The sequence below is a fragment of the Motacilla alba genome, chromosome 1, assembly GCF_015832195.1.
Source record: "Motacilla alba alba isolate MOTALB_02 chromosome 1, Motacilla_alba_V1.0_pri, whole genome shotgun sequence".
NCBI lineage: Eukaryota > Metazoa > Chordata > Aves > Passeriformes > Motacillidae > Motacilla > Motacilla alba.
Window position 1 is genome coordinate 113,876,257 of NC_052016.1, and position 17,811 is coordinate 113,894,067.

A 17,811-nucleotide genomic window follows, 5' to 3' on the forward strand; every position below is an offset into this window, starting at 1 on the left:
TGATCTGTGCAGAGATTACTTCAGTTTAAGCCAAGGATCAGCGTCTCTTCAGCAGGAATTTGACTTTAGCCTGTTTTATTGGCTTTTGCAAGATTTATCAGACTGCTGAAAGCAGGCACCGATACATATTAAAGTTTCTTGCCGATACTGGAATTGAAAAATAGGGGAAGGGCCAAACATCAGCTGTCAAGTACTGAACAGTAGCCCTTTTTTTCTCCCCTTGATGTTAAACATTTATTTTGTCTGCTCTGTCAGGGGAAAAGATTCCCACTCAGTGGCTTGGTTTGGGTAAGCCTTGCCCCCCCGCTCGTCACTCTCGGCTGATCTATTTGCTTTCCAAAGCCTCTCCTCTCCACTTCTGCCAAAGCAATTTCACTGCAGGGTCTTGTCAAATCCAGGCTTAGACAAGCGATGGCCTTGAACAATTCCTTAGTGCTAAAAAGGTCAAAGATCCCTGATATAACCAGGTTCCTCGTCTCCCCAGCTCCGCACACATACCACTGCAAAAACCACCTCTCTACCCAAGCCCGGTGCAAGACACCTCTTGCGTCCCAGGCTGCAAGATGTTTTACAGCATCTATTAAAAGGCAATATAAGGTGCCATATAGCAACAAGAAATACAGCACTTGCAGCGCGCAACCGCCCGGAGGGAATCCCCTCCCAGCTTCATCTACCTATTAACTTGAAAGATTACTTCTAAGCGTGAAATTACGGGGGGAAAAGAAGCCATACACCCCCGAGCAGGTTAGCTTTCAGGAATTCCGCTGAAGTTCACGCCCGAGCCGAGTTGCCCCACAGGCGATGTTCCGCGCAGGTGACGCTGCGCGGCCCCGCGCTGGCCCCAGAACCCGCGGAGCAACGGGGCGAGCCCCGCGCACCGCACACCTCCGGCACAGCCGCGACCGCTCGGCGCGGCTTCTCCCCCGCCAGCCCGCACGGGCACAGGTACAGGCACCGGCACAGGCACAGGCACCGGCACCGGTACAGGTACAGGCACAGGCACTGGCACAGGCACAGGCACCGGCACCGGCACAGGTACAGGCACCGGCACAGGCACAGGTACAGGTACAGGCACCGGCACAGGTACAAGTACAGGCACAGGCACCGGCACAGGTAGTGCCACGCGTGCGTGCCGCTCACACCGCCATCTCCTACGTGTGCCAACGGGGCGCATCCAGCGCCCAACTACGGCCTCGGGAACGGGGAAAAGGCGCCGAACCAAACGCCCTTTCAAGTTCCCAGAAGAAACCCGGCGGCAAGTTGCGATTTCCCGTGCGAGCGATGACAGGTACGGCCGCCCGCCCGGCGCAGACGGCGGCCGGCCACGCCGCTCGCCCCCGCCGCGGAGCGCGGCATGGCCCCGGGCCGCGCCCCCGCCGGCACCTGCCGCCCGCGCCCCGCATCGCCCTTACCCCCGGAGCTGCTCCCTCATGGCGGCGGCGGCGGATCGGCGGCGCCGCGGAGGCAGAAACAGCGCGTCCGCCTAGCACAGCCGCTCAGCGCCACTGCGGCCGCCCCGCCGGCAGGGAGGGACGGCGGCGGCGAGGGAGGGATGGAGGGAGAGGGAGAGGGAGAGGGAAGAGGAGGAGGCGGCGCTGCCCGCCCCGCCCCGCTCCCGCCCGGCGGCGGTGCCGGCGCTGCGCGCCCTCATCCCCGAGCCTGCCCCCCTCATCCCGGCGGCGGGGCGGCTGAGGGCACCTCGCCCCTCCCCGGTCTCCCCGGTGCTGTGCAGCTATTCTGGAGGAAGCCCTCGGGGCTTCCTTTGACTTCCTTTCTATTTTTTTGGGTGTTCTTTGCCCTGGCGCTGGCCGGCCGGCCTGAGAGAGGCGTGTGCTGAGAGGAGGCAAATCAGTTCGTCTTCAGCGGGCTTGGGAAGAAAACTTAGCTAAAATATGCACCGAATCCAGACAGATTTGAAATGGGCCTTAGCCCGCCCATTTTTCATTTTTTATTTTTTTTCCCTCAGCGTTTAATTTCGGTGCTTAAAATGCTGAGTGGTTCATTCATGAGTGCAATCAGGTAATTTCATTTCTAAGGGCTTGCCTTGGCCCCGCAAGGAAGGAAGGGTGAGCTTCTCCCCTGGATCTGTCAGTGCAGAGGAAATAGTTCTGCTCACGCCAAGTTATTGTTGCAATGTTTCTTTGCGTTGATTCCTACGCAATATGCATTACACAAAGAAAAGCCAGCAATCTCCTTTTGGTGTCACAAGCGCTTCAAATCAGCGTGGCCAGTCTCCCCTAATGAAGGCTCCCAGTCCTTCCCATGACCAAGTAGTTTTTCAAGCCTTACATATTGTGATTTCCTGGTAAAGCCACCCCAAAACCAATGCCTTTCAAATCAGATTCATAGAGCGGTTTTGGCTGGAAGGGACCTTGAAGAGTGTCTAGTTCCACCTTCCCTGCCACACGGACCAGGCTGCTCAAGGCCCCAACCAGCCTGGAACTCTTCCAGGGATGAGACATCTCCAGCTTCTCTGATGACCTGTTCCACCACCCTCACAGTAAAGAATTTCTTCCTAATATCAAATCTAAATCTATTCCCTACCTTTCAAATGTACAAAAGAATCTCCCTGTTTTTACACTAGGAAGATGCACACCTAGAAGCATGGAAAATTCATCCCACCCCTGTTACATGGATGAGGCATTGAAGTTGGAGGGTGTTAGCCTAAGCACCAGGAAATTTAGGGCTCCCCTTAATGCTCCAGGTAGTTGGATTATCTGATTTTAAGAAAAGTTCAACAAGCAGTTCAAGGAAAGCCTACAGGTTTTTTTTTTCTAGAAGCATTAATGAGCAATGCTCAAGGTTCAACCCCTCAGGCTCTCAAATGTAAATGTAAAAATTATTGGAATTGAATGCTAAATTCTCATCGTTTCTAAATTATTTAGGTTGCTTTAACAGATCTAACTCACAGTTTTCAGTAACCTTGTATCTGTAATATTTCCCCAATATGGAAAGAAAATGGAGGAATACTTTTGTGTAAACATAAATTGCCATGTTAAAACTCATTAGACTGTGAATTTTCCATTTAATTTAGTGGACCTGGCATTAGATCAATTGCTCTAACTATATCTTAGTTTTGACATGAATAAACTGGCTGAAGGCTGTCAGTTGTGTTATATCACCAGTCTCACATCTTCGCATGTTTAGCCAAGTTTTAAGAAGTGACAAAACTGTCCTCAAGTGTTTAAAACAGGATGATTTTCGTCCTAGTTGGGAGGAATCTCAGGATTCACTACAAGGAGAGAGCAGCTGCTCGTGTCATACAAAGGGACGAGTAGCCAGAGGTCAGACTTCTCACAGCAAAAGTGGTTTGTTTTCCTTCAGAAGTATCTAGCGCTGATTCCCTGATACACATTCCTTCAATTTTCACTGTTTCTGGAGCTTCCTGGCCTGCCTTAGCAGAAGCTTGATGCTGCTATTATCATGCTGGTCTTCTTTTCCATACAATAGTGCCAAGTAATAAGAATTTAAAAACCAGTCTGAATTTCTCATACTTTGCATAATCTTCTTTCTCCTTGAGTTACAATTAAAGCATTGTATTCAATTAGACTCACAGCAGGTGAAAACCCCAATTAGTGAATCCATTTTCTTGGCTCTTTTTCCCTACCTTACACCCACACACCACTTTTTTTTTTTTTTTTTTTTTTTTTTTTTTTACAATAAAGGGTAACTCTGAGTCATTCTCCAATTGAAAAGCAAATTAACCCTTTGATCTCCCAACTCATACTATTACTTACTCAAGAACATCCAGGGCAAAACAAGAATGTTGAAGGATTAAGGGATTAAGGCCTATTGACTTTATAAATTGATTTTTATAAAAGATTTGTTTAATGTAGTTCTGATTGTTGTCTCCAAATTCACCAAAGCTTTTAGCTATTTTGATTGACCTGAAAATTATATTTTTGCTGTATAATGTGCACAAGTAATACCACTCTTACTCCAAATTACTTTTAAACTACCCATAATTTATTACATAAATATATTTCGTTTGCAGTGCAAATGGCTGCCGTCTTTGGCATTTGTAACTGAAGCCAATTTTTATGCCATACCTAATTTTAAGCCATTTATTTGATAAAAGATAGTCATCTCCTTATAAATAATAAAACAGGATTACAGAGCAAGCAGTGTTTTAATTCCCTGTGGTGCTTTTCTAATGCAAGGGCTACTCAGTCAGCTTGTGCACCTGTATAGAGACCTTAATCAGAAGAAGAGCAGAGTTTATTTCTCCCATATTGTTCTTTTGCCCTGGACTGTATCTAATCAATGTATCTACATCTTCAACATTTAATAACACCAGGTATTTGAAGGGAAATTTTGGCTGCCTAAAAAATGAGGGATCACATTTAGAAGTGGTCTTATTACCCCAAAACTCTTTCAGGAAAAAAAGAAAACTAGAAAGATGACTTGGATTTGCAGTCAGTCTGACTGCAGAAATGGGCTGGCACTTGCCTAAAACTAAGGCAGACATTAAGGTACAAGTTTGCTTGTAACTTTAGTATTTTATGAGCTAGAAAACTAAAGAGACATTTCTTTAATTTTGCTGTCATTGAAGGTGAAGATACGACATTTTCCTACTAGCTAAGTCTTACTTCCAGAGCTCTCTCAAGTGTGTGGCCTCCTTGTAAGCGTGGCTTTACCATTTCTCAGTTATCTGGACAGTGGATTAGTTTGCTTTGCATTTAAGAAGATATTGTGGTGCCCTGCATTGTGCTGGGTAATTCGTTACACTGTTTGAGTCTGTTTTCTTTTTTTTTTTTTTTTTTTGTATAAATAAATGCTAAAAAACAACTAGGATGGTGCAATGGCACTTTCCTGGTTCATGTGTCTTAAATATGCTCCAAGGGTGGCACCTCCATGGTGTTTGGGCAATTGTTTATGGCTCTCTCAGAAAAGCCAAGAAGAGAATACTGGTTTTGGATGCTGCTAGTTTGTTTTTGGTTTTGTTTTTTTGGTGGTTTTTTTTTGTTTGTTTTTTTTTTTTTTTTGTTTTGTTTATTTGCTTTTGTTTTTTGGTGGGTTTTTTTTGCCTTTTTTCACATTACCACTGAAAACACATTAAAATATTGTAAATGCAATGAAGAAAATAGTTTTGAAATGCACCATCCATTTTCCCCAACGCTGAACTATAAATTAAAGAACTAGTAAAACATTCAGAGCTCAGTATACTTAAAATCAGTCATTTACACCATAGGTACTGGGGAAGGAGCCTACCACTCCCTGTCCAGAGGGAAACCAAATCCCTGTCATATATGAAAGATGACAAGCTGGTGCTTCTTCTTACCCAGGGCTCATTCTCTGCACTCCAAGACAGGAAACTGGCAAATGGAGCTCACAAGAATTTTTTTCACTGAGATATTCTTGGAATAGACAGAGGAAGAGACATCCTCTTTTTTACCTTTTATTATTTTTTTTTTCATTTTTAAACTAATTTTGCAGTAGATGTTACAGAACTTGCAGAGCTTGCAGCAATGTAATGCCTGGTATGGAAAGTATTGGTAGCTGGCACGTGTGACAGGAACACTTCTGTTCCTGCTGAATGCACAGCGGCACAGCTTTCACATTCCTTTGGGCTGTACTTGCTTTAGTACACTAAGAACACCTGATTAAAAGTGAAATCTTAGTCACCCTACAAGATGGGTACAGTGGAGCCTCAGGAGCAGCCCGTGTGTGTGCCTTATGTTGCACCACGCTGCAAGCTGTTGATGAAAGGTGAATGAGAGGGTGCCTGTCATTTTGAATATATTAAATAGATGTATGAATTCAAGCCTGATGAGATCTTGGAAAGGAGAATTTTGAGAGGCTACATTTATTTTTAAGGTGATAGTGGCAGTGGAAGAGTGTTCAGTCTCTACTGCCGTGTGTGTGACCTTGAAAAGAGGAGCAGAGTGGGACTGAGGTTGGGTATGCCTGCACACACTGCTGGAAGGGGTGGATAGCACATCCTGATCCCACCAGAGCCAGGAGATCTTCAGGTAAGCTCCTGTAAATAGCAAAAGCTCTTTTCTCCCTTCCATAAGAAACCACAGCAAAGAAAGAAAATTAAGGAAGGAGTAACCCTTGCTCTTCTGGGATGGAGATGAACTGGAGTGTGAATAGTCCCAAAAATAGGAGATCGAGAAGCAAAATGCTGACATAATGCTAGAAAACTAAAAGTAGTAAAACCCCTTCTGAAGTAAGGCTTTTGGAAAGATAATAGGAGGAAAAAAAAAATATATATTAAAAAAGAAGACTTAAAATCTGCCAACCGAAAACTTAGGTCAAACAAAATTGCCTGCTGATCTTTACAATGCACAAATAAGACTTAAAAAACTGTAATTAGACCATAGTAAATTCTTGGTTTGAGGAATCTGTGTTGGCAAAATGAATGGTTATCATTATAGGGAGTAGGGTTGAGAAAAAAATGCAGACTAATAAGGATAAATTAAACAAAGCAGCAAAGACAAACTCCATTTCTTTCTTTACTTTGCATGCCCAGTTGGAAATAAATGATTGTTTTGCCTCCTGGAGGGATTAAAATAAGAAGGATTTCATAAACTCTCTCACTCTCTGGCACTCTTTTCACCTCAAAATCTTTCTTTCTATGCATAAAATTATGTGTTGCAAACACAAAAGCTGGCTTGCAAAATCATTAGTTTCTCTACTGTTTCCAATCAATGGCTAGATCTCAATATCAAGAAATTCTGTATCTTGCAGTCCTACTTCACCCAGGAAACCAGAAAACCTGATCCTAGCTACTGCTCACCCTGCATTCCCGATCCCCAACAAGCTGCCCCCTCTTGCAAAGGCTTCCATGGACATTAAAGGAGAAGAATGCCTTCTTTTTTGTACCAATGTACTTTTTGGTTGTCTTGCATTCCATAATATACATATTTTTGACATTATTAAATCTATTTTTTGTGATTAATATAATACAAACTTTTTTTTTTCTTACATTAAGGACTTCATTTCAAAATCATATTGAAGAGAAAATACTCCTGTGGGGAAAAAAGCCACTGAGATCATGCTTGAAGATTATTTACTAGGATGCTCCAATGGTAAGGCTGCAGTTAGGTAGTAAAAGAAGACAACAATGAAATCAATTGCATTTTATGACAGCTATATACAGACAAGTTCCCAGTCAGACCACTAGTTGGGCAGACTTTGCACCTTTGAATTAATGCATTTATGTTTTGCTGTCCGTATTCTGCCTCTATTTTAGCAATGGATCCTTTGCTGTGTTCTCATAGAAACTTCTGTAGTTTCTCTGGCTTTGCAATACACGTTGAACCTATCCTAACCACCTGGTTGTTTCATCAATGATTAAAATATCCCACACATAATATATAATTCAAACTCAAGAGGCTCTGCCTATCTCTATGTACACACTAGGCTTTTTCATCCTCTTCACAGAGATGTTGAGGCTGTTGACCTTAGCAAAGATCAGTTTGAGATCTACTCCTAACCTTTTCCCTTGACTGGGCCATACAGAGCCTTAATGTGAAAAAGGGATGGCTGTGCCTTGCTGGTAAATCACAGTGACAGAGTTACAAAACTAGACAGACTTTAGCCTCTCCCACTACGCTGTCGTAAGATGAGCAAAGCTTAGTCCTGCATGGTAAGACTGCTCTGCTCTCCCTTCCTAAATGTCTTACGTGGGGATGCAGAAAGCAGAGCACTGCACTAAGGGAAGGAACCAGCCTAAAGAGGTTAATGGCAGAGGAGGCAGCTACACCTGACTGGCCTCACCAGTAATTCCATCCAGGCTAACTCTTTCATCTGATCCAGGTGACATTTCTCATCATTTATTTGCATAGAAATCCAGCTTCAGGTTCAGGGTTGGGCACCTACTCCCAACCTGAGGTCAGCAAAAAACAAACAAACAAACAAACAAACAAACAAACAAAAAAAAAAACCCCAAAAAAACCCCAAAAGCATCTCATCTGCTATTTCTGAAATTGAAATTTTTTTTTCATTTCTAAACAATATCCTGTAAAAAATACTTTTCTTTAGCTAGAAAATGAGACAATTATTCATACAGCTCTGGCAGCGCCCTTTAATGGCAAGTGGCAACAATCTCATCTTGTCCATGCCAAAAAGTGAAAATCAGTGTTTATATACAGGCATTTGAAACAACTACAGGCACACAGATGCCTGCATTAACTGGGGCTTCCAGAGACACATGAACCAACATCAGCTATAATGGAGCCATGTCCTAGGGCACAGATACTATTTTATCCTAATTGAATCTAAAAGTATGTTGGCACTTAAACCCTTCAGTAAAGAGGGATATAAAGGAATTTTGAGGTAAGATAAAAATTATTTCTTAGTAAGTGGATTTCATTGATGAAAAGGATTTCATTTAAGTATCTGGTGGCAAGTCCAAGCATTTATGCTTTAGCACATGCTCCACATAATTCCAGACAGCTTCTGCACCTTGCATTTAGTTAACTATACTGTGATTCTCCCTACAAAGTGGTGCTCCCAGCTTTTACACTTGGGTATCTGTGTGTAGCTCCTCCTGTCCTCAGCACAGCGGCTGGCAGCTAATTCAGGGAAGAATCCTGTGGGTGCCAGCTGATAGGAAAAAGTTTTGCTAAACTAGATTGCACAGTTTGAACTTCATGCTTATCAAAGCTTAATAACAGCATTTAGTGGAACTCAATGTCTAGGTGCACTTTCAGTATTTCATGTTGCAGTTGAGCCAAACATCTCACGGTGCATGTCAGCAAGGTCTCAAGTAGCTTGCAATTCTACTGGCATACTTTCCTTCAGTTCTCTGATCTCAGTTATTTAACAGAAAATGGAATCTCTTAGGGAAGGAATAAACATGCGAAATGATGATTTCCTTTCTCGCAACGCAGCCAAATTTCACTGTAAAAAATTTGCAATGAAAATCAGAAATGCCTTGTCTGCCCAAAGAGCAGACATCAAAGAGCCTTGACATTTACGATCAAAGGTACACAGATGAATTCAAGGACCTTCCATAGTCCAGCATCAAATCAAGAACAATGGTGAATGTGTTTAGCTCAAAAACAGCCAAAATATTGCTTTCCTTTCTATACTGAGCATTTTTCCCCATTGAACTAAACAAACGTTTGTATTTGGAACTATTTGCTGCTTCTTTAGGAAATTGCTTTCGAAGGCGCAATCTAAATCCTGAACAATCCACGCAGCCCTAAAATATTAAGGGTTTAAATACTGGTTATGGTCCATATTAACATTCTTAGACTCCTGCCGCTGCATCTAACTCCTTTGAACACATTATCAGACACGTCAGCCTACACATCTACCATATCAAAATCTTCAGCTTTTTCTAAAATAGTCCAGACTTAAGAGGAAATTCCCATTGCTAGCACTAAGTGAACTTACCCATCTACATCATCTCCCTCACTGCACGACACAGAAAGACAGATTATTTTAAAAGTTCAAAATGCCTTATTTCCTGTTTATCAGGCCTAAGAAACATCACTTAGTTTTTTGTCACCTTCCTTCCAGGGAAGAAATAAGGTATGAAATGAAACCAAGATTTCTCTATATTTACATGGTACACTACAAATGCAGAGCACAGCACTCAAACAATTTGTGTATTTAATGGTGTCCAGAATTTCCCATTTCATACTGGCATAAATTTAATACATGGGTACCATACTGTGTACTGTGCTGAAGATTTTCTACCTGTCATTAAAGTCAGAAAGAGGGATCTTCTAAAGTCACACTTTCTGTCTCTTAAAACATTACAAGCGTTTGAGCATTCATCTCTAATCCCAAAATAACAAAATAGTTTTGTCATATAAATTAAAAAATAAGTTTCTTTAATTTTAAATCATCATTTTTTCTCTTCAGGTAAATAATTTTTCTTCAATTACTATCAACAGCTCTGGTCTGTGGTTGCCAACTTCAGAACAAAATGTCATTTTGCAATTAATTATCACCACTTTAGTTAATGCCTTTATACTAATACACATCAGGCAAGAGAAAATATTAATAATACAAAACGAGACCTTCAACCTAATACAGGGTTAAGATGCGATTTCTAAATACTTTTGTACTTTAGCAATAAAATTTATTTTGCTTATGGACATTTAATTTTTTTTCAGTGTTGAGAAATGGATCTCTTGTTACTTTTCCCACCGTTTTGTTGCTGCAGTTGCTCCTCATTCTCATTCTTAAAATTCTACTGCAATTATTTTTCAAACTATTATCCTTCTACCCATGTCCCTCAATTTGTTCTGTTTTTAGGATAACTAACAGAGCAAATAATTTATTAAGGATAAAAATAATTTTGCAAAGATTTGCAGAAGCTGACAGACTAAGAATTCTTCCAAGTAGAACCCAAGTAGAGAGTGGAGGATTAGACCCCCTAATCCACTGGTTTGTTTTTTTTTTTCAAACCAGGGTTTTTAATACTAAACTAAAACCTTTGGAGAGTTTTATTTTTAGTGGATTTCCATATTAAGGTTTGCTCTAAGAATTACATTTTAGGAAACAAACCAAAGAAATGTATTTCTTGTTTGCGAGTAAGGTATCATCATTAAAAGTCTTCCATTCTCCAAATAAATATTTTGTTTTACTTTATGCCGAATTTTATTTTTTTCTGATAGTTTTCATTGTAAACATTAAATTTTAGGAAGGTTTAAAATTAAAAATAATTTAAAGGGAATTGATGCAATGAAAACAATCATTTGTTGATGACGGTACACTATGTTTGATAAGAGATTAACAAAGTGACAGTTTTTACTAATTATTTCCTCATCAACATTGTACATGAAACTTTCTTTCAGTTAAAAGAAAACCAGGCCAGTGGGGCTGTGTCTATGTTGCCATTTAATTAAATCATTTAGTCTGTGAAATAGCCCAGAGCGAGCAACTCTCCAAACGTGGCAATGTTTTGGCTGCTTGAACTTTCCAGTGGCATATTATCTTAGTTACACGGTAATGTGTGTCTGCCCTGAGAATAATTGTCATTTCTTGGTCTAAATTTCACACACTGACACTTTTCTTGCTGCTGAGAGGTGGATGGCCCTACAGCAGGCCACGGTATTCCTCTGCTTCCCACTTAGTGCTCCTGTGGACCCAAAGCATGATTTCCTTCACATTTATAAGTTTTGATTTTGAAAATGTAATTTTTTTTCATTTCATTTCATTTTCATTTTAAATTTCAAATTATCTGGCCAAATGTAGGAGTTGATGCCTCTGAGCTGCTGAAAAAAACATTGGATCTTTTTGAAACTAGTTGGGCCTGCAGAATAAATCCATCAAATGGCTGCAACCTCTCCCTACACTGGGGAGCCAGATGAGTCCTGGATCAGCTCAAATGCCTGGGATTTACCTGGCATGCAGGACAGTCACAAGTTCTTTGCTGCACTAGATCCTCAAGCTTTTGTGATGAGCTGCACAAAGAAATCAGTTGGTAATCAAAATAATAATTTTTAACCAGGGAATTTTCTGTCCAGAAAGCAACTAATCTGACAAAACATACCAGTGAAATTTGCTGAATACTTTATATGTAATTTCCAAAGTTTGCAGCAGTCAAATTTTCTAAGAAAAACAACTATTATTTCCACTATTTATTTTTTTTTGTAAACTGGAAGAATTTTTGACAAAATTATCAAAATGAGGAAGCACTCTCAATGCATACCAGCCTTACTTTCTTAGATTTTCTTTATATACAAAGCAGTGGTTTAGGTAGAAATTTCTGTAAGAAACTGGTAAAAGGTAGAATATAGAAGAATATTCTGCTCCCTCGGACTGTGTATTCACACAACACTTCTGCATCTTGCCAAGTTTGTGAGCTGCAAGAGCACAGCGTGTAGTGATGATGCTCTAACCCTTTTAGTGCCTTGCATACTACACACTGAGCTGAATTTTACTTCCAAACAAAATTTTGGCTGCATTCCTTACTGAGCACACATTGTTCTTGCTTTGACAGAATATCCTATTCTCTCACTCAAAACAATTTGATGCATTTTAAATTTTTTTTAAACCTGTTCCTAGATGGGTATAGTTTATATAATAATCAGCCACCAACTCCAACACTGAAAAAAGACAGTTCTTATTTTCTTAATTTAGGTCATTATGCTAAAATTATATTTTCTCTACTTTTTTTTAATATAATTTGCAATTAAATTAAATACCTTTTAGAGCAAAATTAAGTGTCTGTTATATAGTTTTTCTTTTTCTAACTTAACGTTTAATTAAATGCTAAGTTTGGCATTGCATAGTTTGGTGAGAAATTCAGCGCTGGATTTCAGTGAATAAAAAGAATACCTAATCAAAAGCAATGCAGCAGGATTCTATGATTTTATATTATTATATATTATGTAAATATAATTGGCTTTGTAGTGCCTTTTAAACAGAGATTTGCTCTGATCTTCCCTGCCTTTAAACCTTCAGACTGACCACAAGTAAGCACATGGAATTTGAGTATTAGTATGAGTACTAAATTGCTAAAAGTACTGCAACACCAAACCTAGATTGTTCTGTATTTATATGTAAGAGCAGAACTGAGAATGCTATTTTTAAGGAGGCTCTTCAGGTTTATTTAACTGGTTAAAAAAAGATTGGTCTTTACTGGAGCATAATGGCATAATATGGCCTTATAGTGAGGAGTACATGTAGAAAAATAGGGGAATTTTTAGGCCTAACTGCATTTTCTGTCAGCCAATATCTTAACCTAAATTGATCATCTGGTCAGCTTCTTCTATGGTGCAGAATGAAAGAAAAAAAAAATAAAAAAGAGTGGTTACATCTTTTGCAGCCACAAGAAGAGGACAAAGGTGGATAGGGAAGCAGCGGATATACAGTGTAATAACTTCCAGCTGTTGCATCATCTGTCTGCTGGTAGGTATGGCGAAATAAATAAATGATCAAAAAAAATCTAATTAAAAAAAACCCCAACAATGTCAGGATGAGTTTTTGTAAATAAGAACTTGCAAGACAAGTGATATGAAAGCAACAAGATTATTAAAATGCAGTATCTTATTTATTATACATTAGGTAGATCAAAGCTCCTCAGAGATAACAAGGCACTGATTGGGGGTTGCCACCTGTTTGGTCTCACTGGCTGTGGAAATTTGTGAGGTGAAGCTGTGTTGAAGGTTGTCAACACTTCTGAATGGCTTGCATTGATAAAAAATTCCAAATTATTCTTATTTTGGTGAAAAGATTGACTCATTATTCACCAGCACATATGTTATTTTCTTAGTTAAGTCAAAAAGGATTCAGGAAGGTTTCAGAAACAAACAAACAAAATTGCAGGCAAATGCTCTTACTTGAGACACATCACTTTAATATGGCGAGTATTAAAAGACCTGACGAGTATAAAATTAGAATATATTTGAGCTATTGCTTTGGAGAATGCTGAGCCTTGCAGCAGACTGAGCTCAGAGAAGAAAGAGTGTGGCAAGCAAATTTTCCAAGAAAACTAAAGTCTGGGCAACAAGGCCGGAGGCAGTTTTCTAGATGCTTTTTTGGGTTGGTTGCCTTTTTTGTCTAACCTCTCCACAAAGAATAGAGCAGACGTAAGGAAATGTTTGAGTATAAATGTCTAACAGTTATTGGCAGGATCTACTAAAGAGCAAGTTGAGGAAAGCTGAAAGTCTACAAGATGCAGCAAGGGAAGGCAAGGCAAGGCAGTGACAGCCTTTGTCAGTGTCCTTGAAGTGTGCCACAGAACTGGCTGAAGAGATGAGCAGAACTCCAGACTGGAGATGTCAGAGCACCACTGGTGCTCTGTTTAAATGACTGTTTGTAGGAGATAATGCATAACAGCAAGAAAAGGGGAGTCAGTAAGAGTAAGAAAGATCTCTTTAAGTCAGTGGAAACTTAATTTGAATGGATAAAATTGGGGAAAAAGTTTCTAAGTCCATTAAAAGTCATGTGTTCCGAAAGAAGAATTGTTTGGGAGGTCTCTGGGTGCTCTAAATACACCCACTGACCAAAAGCAAGTTGGCACTGACACACGAAAAGTGATTCCCCTTGGCTGACTCAGTTCAAAGCAGAGAAGACGACTGTGAGACCACATGATGTGGGCATTCCCTCGCAGGCGAGTTTGAGGAAGGATTCACACTGACAGACTCTTTTCCACTCCTTATTTCTAGAATGGTGAACAAATGCCCCAGAGCAAAGCAGCGCCGAGGGTTTTGCGCTCAATTTTCTCTAGAGAGCACCGTGCAGATACAGATTTCCGTTCTGCTAGCGGCAAATGTTTATTCTACGATATTTTGGGCACTGATGTGAAAAAACATGATGCGGGAGAGGGAATGCTGACAGCCACACTGTGATCCCTTTTAGACTGCTAAAAACAAGAAGCAACTTTGCTGAAATCAGTGAACATTTTTCTCGGTCTATGCAAGCTGCTTTAAATGAAGAACTTAAATTTGATTTCCAAACTTCTGGCAGCAAGTCTGATGAGAGCCTAAACTGCTACCACCATAACCTATGAGTCCTCTGGTTCTTCTGCTCGTTTCAAGATTGTTAAGGTTACAATGAAATATTTATTCCTCCTTCAGACTAGAAACAGGAAAGGATATAATAGCATTTGAAAGTAAGTTTTAACATGTAATAACCATATTAGTAAGGTTTTAATTGCTTTTGTGCCATAGCACAATTAAAATAGTGGAAAAGCAGATGAATGAGGAATGTGCAGGAATAAATATTTGTCAAATACAAAGATCTAGAGCACTGTCTGCAATGGAATTGTTTGGTAATATTACAGCAGTATTAAAAGCATAAGCAGTCCCATTAACAAGCAGTAATTAGGAAACAAATAAGGTAAGTGCAACATACCCAAAAACATAATCTCATGGTGGTTTATATCAAAATAGCTGACTTTAGATTCTGAAGTTCAAACCATTTGGAAATGATGGTGAACTCGTCAGTATGAGATCTTTGAGGATCAGTTTTCTAACCTCTAATTTTCAGGTGATACTTAAGGTAATCTGAAGTATAGAGCTAAAACATGCTGTTCAACAACAGTGTCCTAAAGACACTGGCTAAAAAGATATCACTGCCAGAAATCTGGAAGAAATTTCTTTCTAAACACTGAAGTAAAATTTCAAGATGCCTGTATTCCCAATTACTTGCACTAAAAGTTTATAGATGAGAAATAAAAATGTGGTTTTGGTTTAGTAGTTCTAACTCTTGGTTTTTATTTTTTATTCCTGTAATCATTGTCATTTCCAGCTACAAAATCCAGTCTCTTACACTTAGGAAAACAGCTGCATGGCGCTTATTCCCACCCTCTGGGGTTTCTGTAGACTGTAGTATATAGTATCTATAGTATGATTTTAAAGAAGAATAATTTATGAAACAGAAAGTTGAGGATATTTCATCTGCTTGCTTTTACCTCCAGAGTTTACTCTCTGTTAGGGAAATCTGCACCTAGTGTGGCAAATCTGAAATCCACGCTCACAGAGGTGCATCTCCTTCTGTATTTCCAGACCAAATGCAGAAACATCTTTAATGAAGAACAGCTTCAGTAGCTTTTTCAAGGATGTGCCTAAGCAGAAAGTATCTACATATATTTGGGGAAACACAGCATTTAACTGTTTTTGGATAAATAAGAAACTGGCAGTTTCCTCTCATTTGCCACACCACTGCTCAAGGGTCTGTCTGAGAATGAAGTCTGGAATGGAAAACAGAAGTCTGTCACAGATCCTTCCTCTCTGCCTGTCACTTTTGCAATAAACAAGGCTATCAACCCCTGGCAATTTAGGTAAATATTTCTAATGATGTGATAGTTCAATTACTGCAGAAAGCTAATAATCTAAAAAGATCTCCAAAGCTGATTTAAAAAAGGTGAGTTACTTAACTGATGATTATAAGATTCAGCAATGCAAGAAACCAGTATTAAACTTACATTTACAAAGAAATTAGAAAGAATGCTAGGCACAAAACCATTTAGTTAAATGCAGAATACATTCTGGATTCAGTGAAAATTACTCCCTTTTTATGATGCTACTCTCTTCCACTGAATTTATCTGTGAAGATCAAATGGCAAACTTCTGCAAAATATTACAGTTCAGTAAGTATCTTCCCTGCAGTAGGATATGAAAGTCTAAGAAAGAGAAAATGAACTGCTTTAGCATGCTGTATCTCCCAGAAAGCATCTGACAAGCCACCAAAAAATGGAAAAAAAGTGGAGTGAATCAGCACAGAAGGAAAATGAACTTGTGCTAGCAAAAAGGTGCTTCTGGAAAAGAAAGAGGTTGAAAACATAAACATGCATGTAGATATTTCAGAACCTTAGAGTTACTGCAATCCCCTTCTGTGTTAAAGCCCTCTAAGAGCCAAACACCAAATGGCAATCCACCATGGATAGTTTTTAGTTAATCTGAGAGTGATTTTCCTCAGGTATATAAGTATTCACCATTTGACGGGTTTTCCAGCTCTGCAGGTTTCACTAGCTGAAGAATCAATACTGCAAGGGCAGGTACTAGAGAGGCAATCGCTGTATGGAAATGTGCCCCATCTATTAAAATACAAGAATGCCTTTCATGAAGTGGATAATGCCCCCATCTTTTACAATGCACTAGAGTGTATTTACTCGTTAAAGACTCTTCTTCGCAAAATTATGCAAAATGAAGTACTTTAAGAAGATGAAGAGGAAAGAAAGAATCTTCCTGTGCCAAATTAAAACCCAGAGACATAATGCTAGAGAACATTTAGTTACTTCTGATCTCTGCTCGTTACTGAAAATCCAGGATACTGCAAAGTAAACCAGCAGTCCTGCTGACCTCACCCTGCTCATCCTCTACTTCCACTAACATCTTTCCTCTTGCTTTGCTTTTCTTAACCCCTCTCTGCCTGCACACAAAATATTTGCTTCTAGAGGAAAACTGCTGCGTTCCCGGTATTGATGATGTGCTTTTCCCTGAACCAGACCTAAGTGAGCAGGATGCCTCTAGGTACATTTAGGAGATACAGTGCTGAACTCCTTCTCAAACTGCAAAATATTGCTGCAATGTGCTTCCAGACAATTAAGTCCTATTTAAACTTTGAGAAAAAAGGTGGCCAGCCCCACCTCTTCCAGTGAAGGACTCTGGAGTATGCTTATAATCTGCCTCGGTCTCCTTCAGTGGGAGATGCCATTTCTTCTCTCCATAATTCTAAACGGTGCAAGATGAGATGATATTTGAATTTTGTTTCCCTAGACATGATGTGTGCACCTACATTTCAGTTTCTGAGAAGGGGGGGATAATGATATTTAAATAGCATCACTTAACCAGCAAACCCAGCACAGAGGAGATGCACTCTCCACGTAACGGGAGGACTGACCATGTTTTGTTGCCTCTTTTACAGATTCTCAGCAAAATCTGTTACTCGGTAGAGATTCTTGAGTAAAAGTGACAGACTTTATATGAAACTGTACCATTGAGCAGCAGGCTGGCAAGGGATAAGTGTCGCTCAGGAAGTTTGACATGCACAGCTGTGGAGATTGGGAAATTCAACCTCTGCCCTGAAAAATGAATACCTTGAAAAAACTGGGAAATTCTAGAACAGTGACATAAAATGAATATAATGATTTTACCTGTAATATATATATGGGTTTGAGCCTTTTCTATTCATGAGTGACAAGTGAAGAAAAATCTTTTTTCGGAAACAAAAGCACAACAAAACATTTGCTGTTGCCCTGAATACTAATGATGGAAGACTGTTGCTATGGTGATGCTAATTTTAACGCTCTTGCCTGTGGACTTCATATGAACTGCCCGTTTTAACTTTTGCAAATGTCATTTACAAAATGAAAACCCATTAATGACTGGTGAGGGCAAAATGTTCCACTTTAATTAGAATAATAAGGAATGCTGATGCACAAAGTACAGGTTTGTG

General features: G+C 40.0%; 1 protein-coding gene across 17 annotated transcripts in view; it reads right to left on the bottom strand.

Moving 5' to 3' along the window:
* DMD (dystrophin) overlaps positions 1-17,811 on the bottom strand; it is a 1,161,005-nt gene that overhangs the window by 83,352 nt on the left and 1,059,842 nt on the right. For 4 of the 17 annotated variants that reach the window (XM_038157635.1, XM_038157653.1, XM_038157625.1 and 1 more), the window contains exon 1: positions 1,413-1,569. The exons of the other annotated variants lie outside the window; for them this stretch is intronic. In XM_038157635.1, coding sequence (XP_038013563.1) covers positions 1,413-1,432 — 20 coding nt within the window. In that variant the 5' untranslated portion in view covers positions 1,433-1,569. Of the gene's footprint in view, positions 1-1,412; positions 1,570-17,811 lie in introns of those variants that run through there. 17 annotated transcript variants of the gene reach the window in all.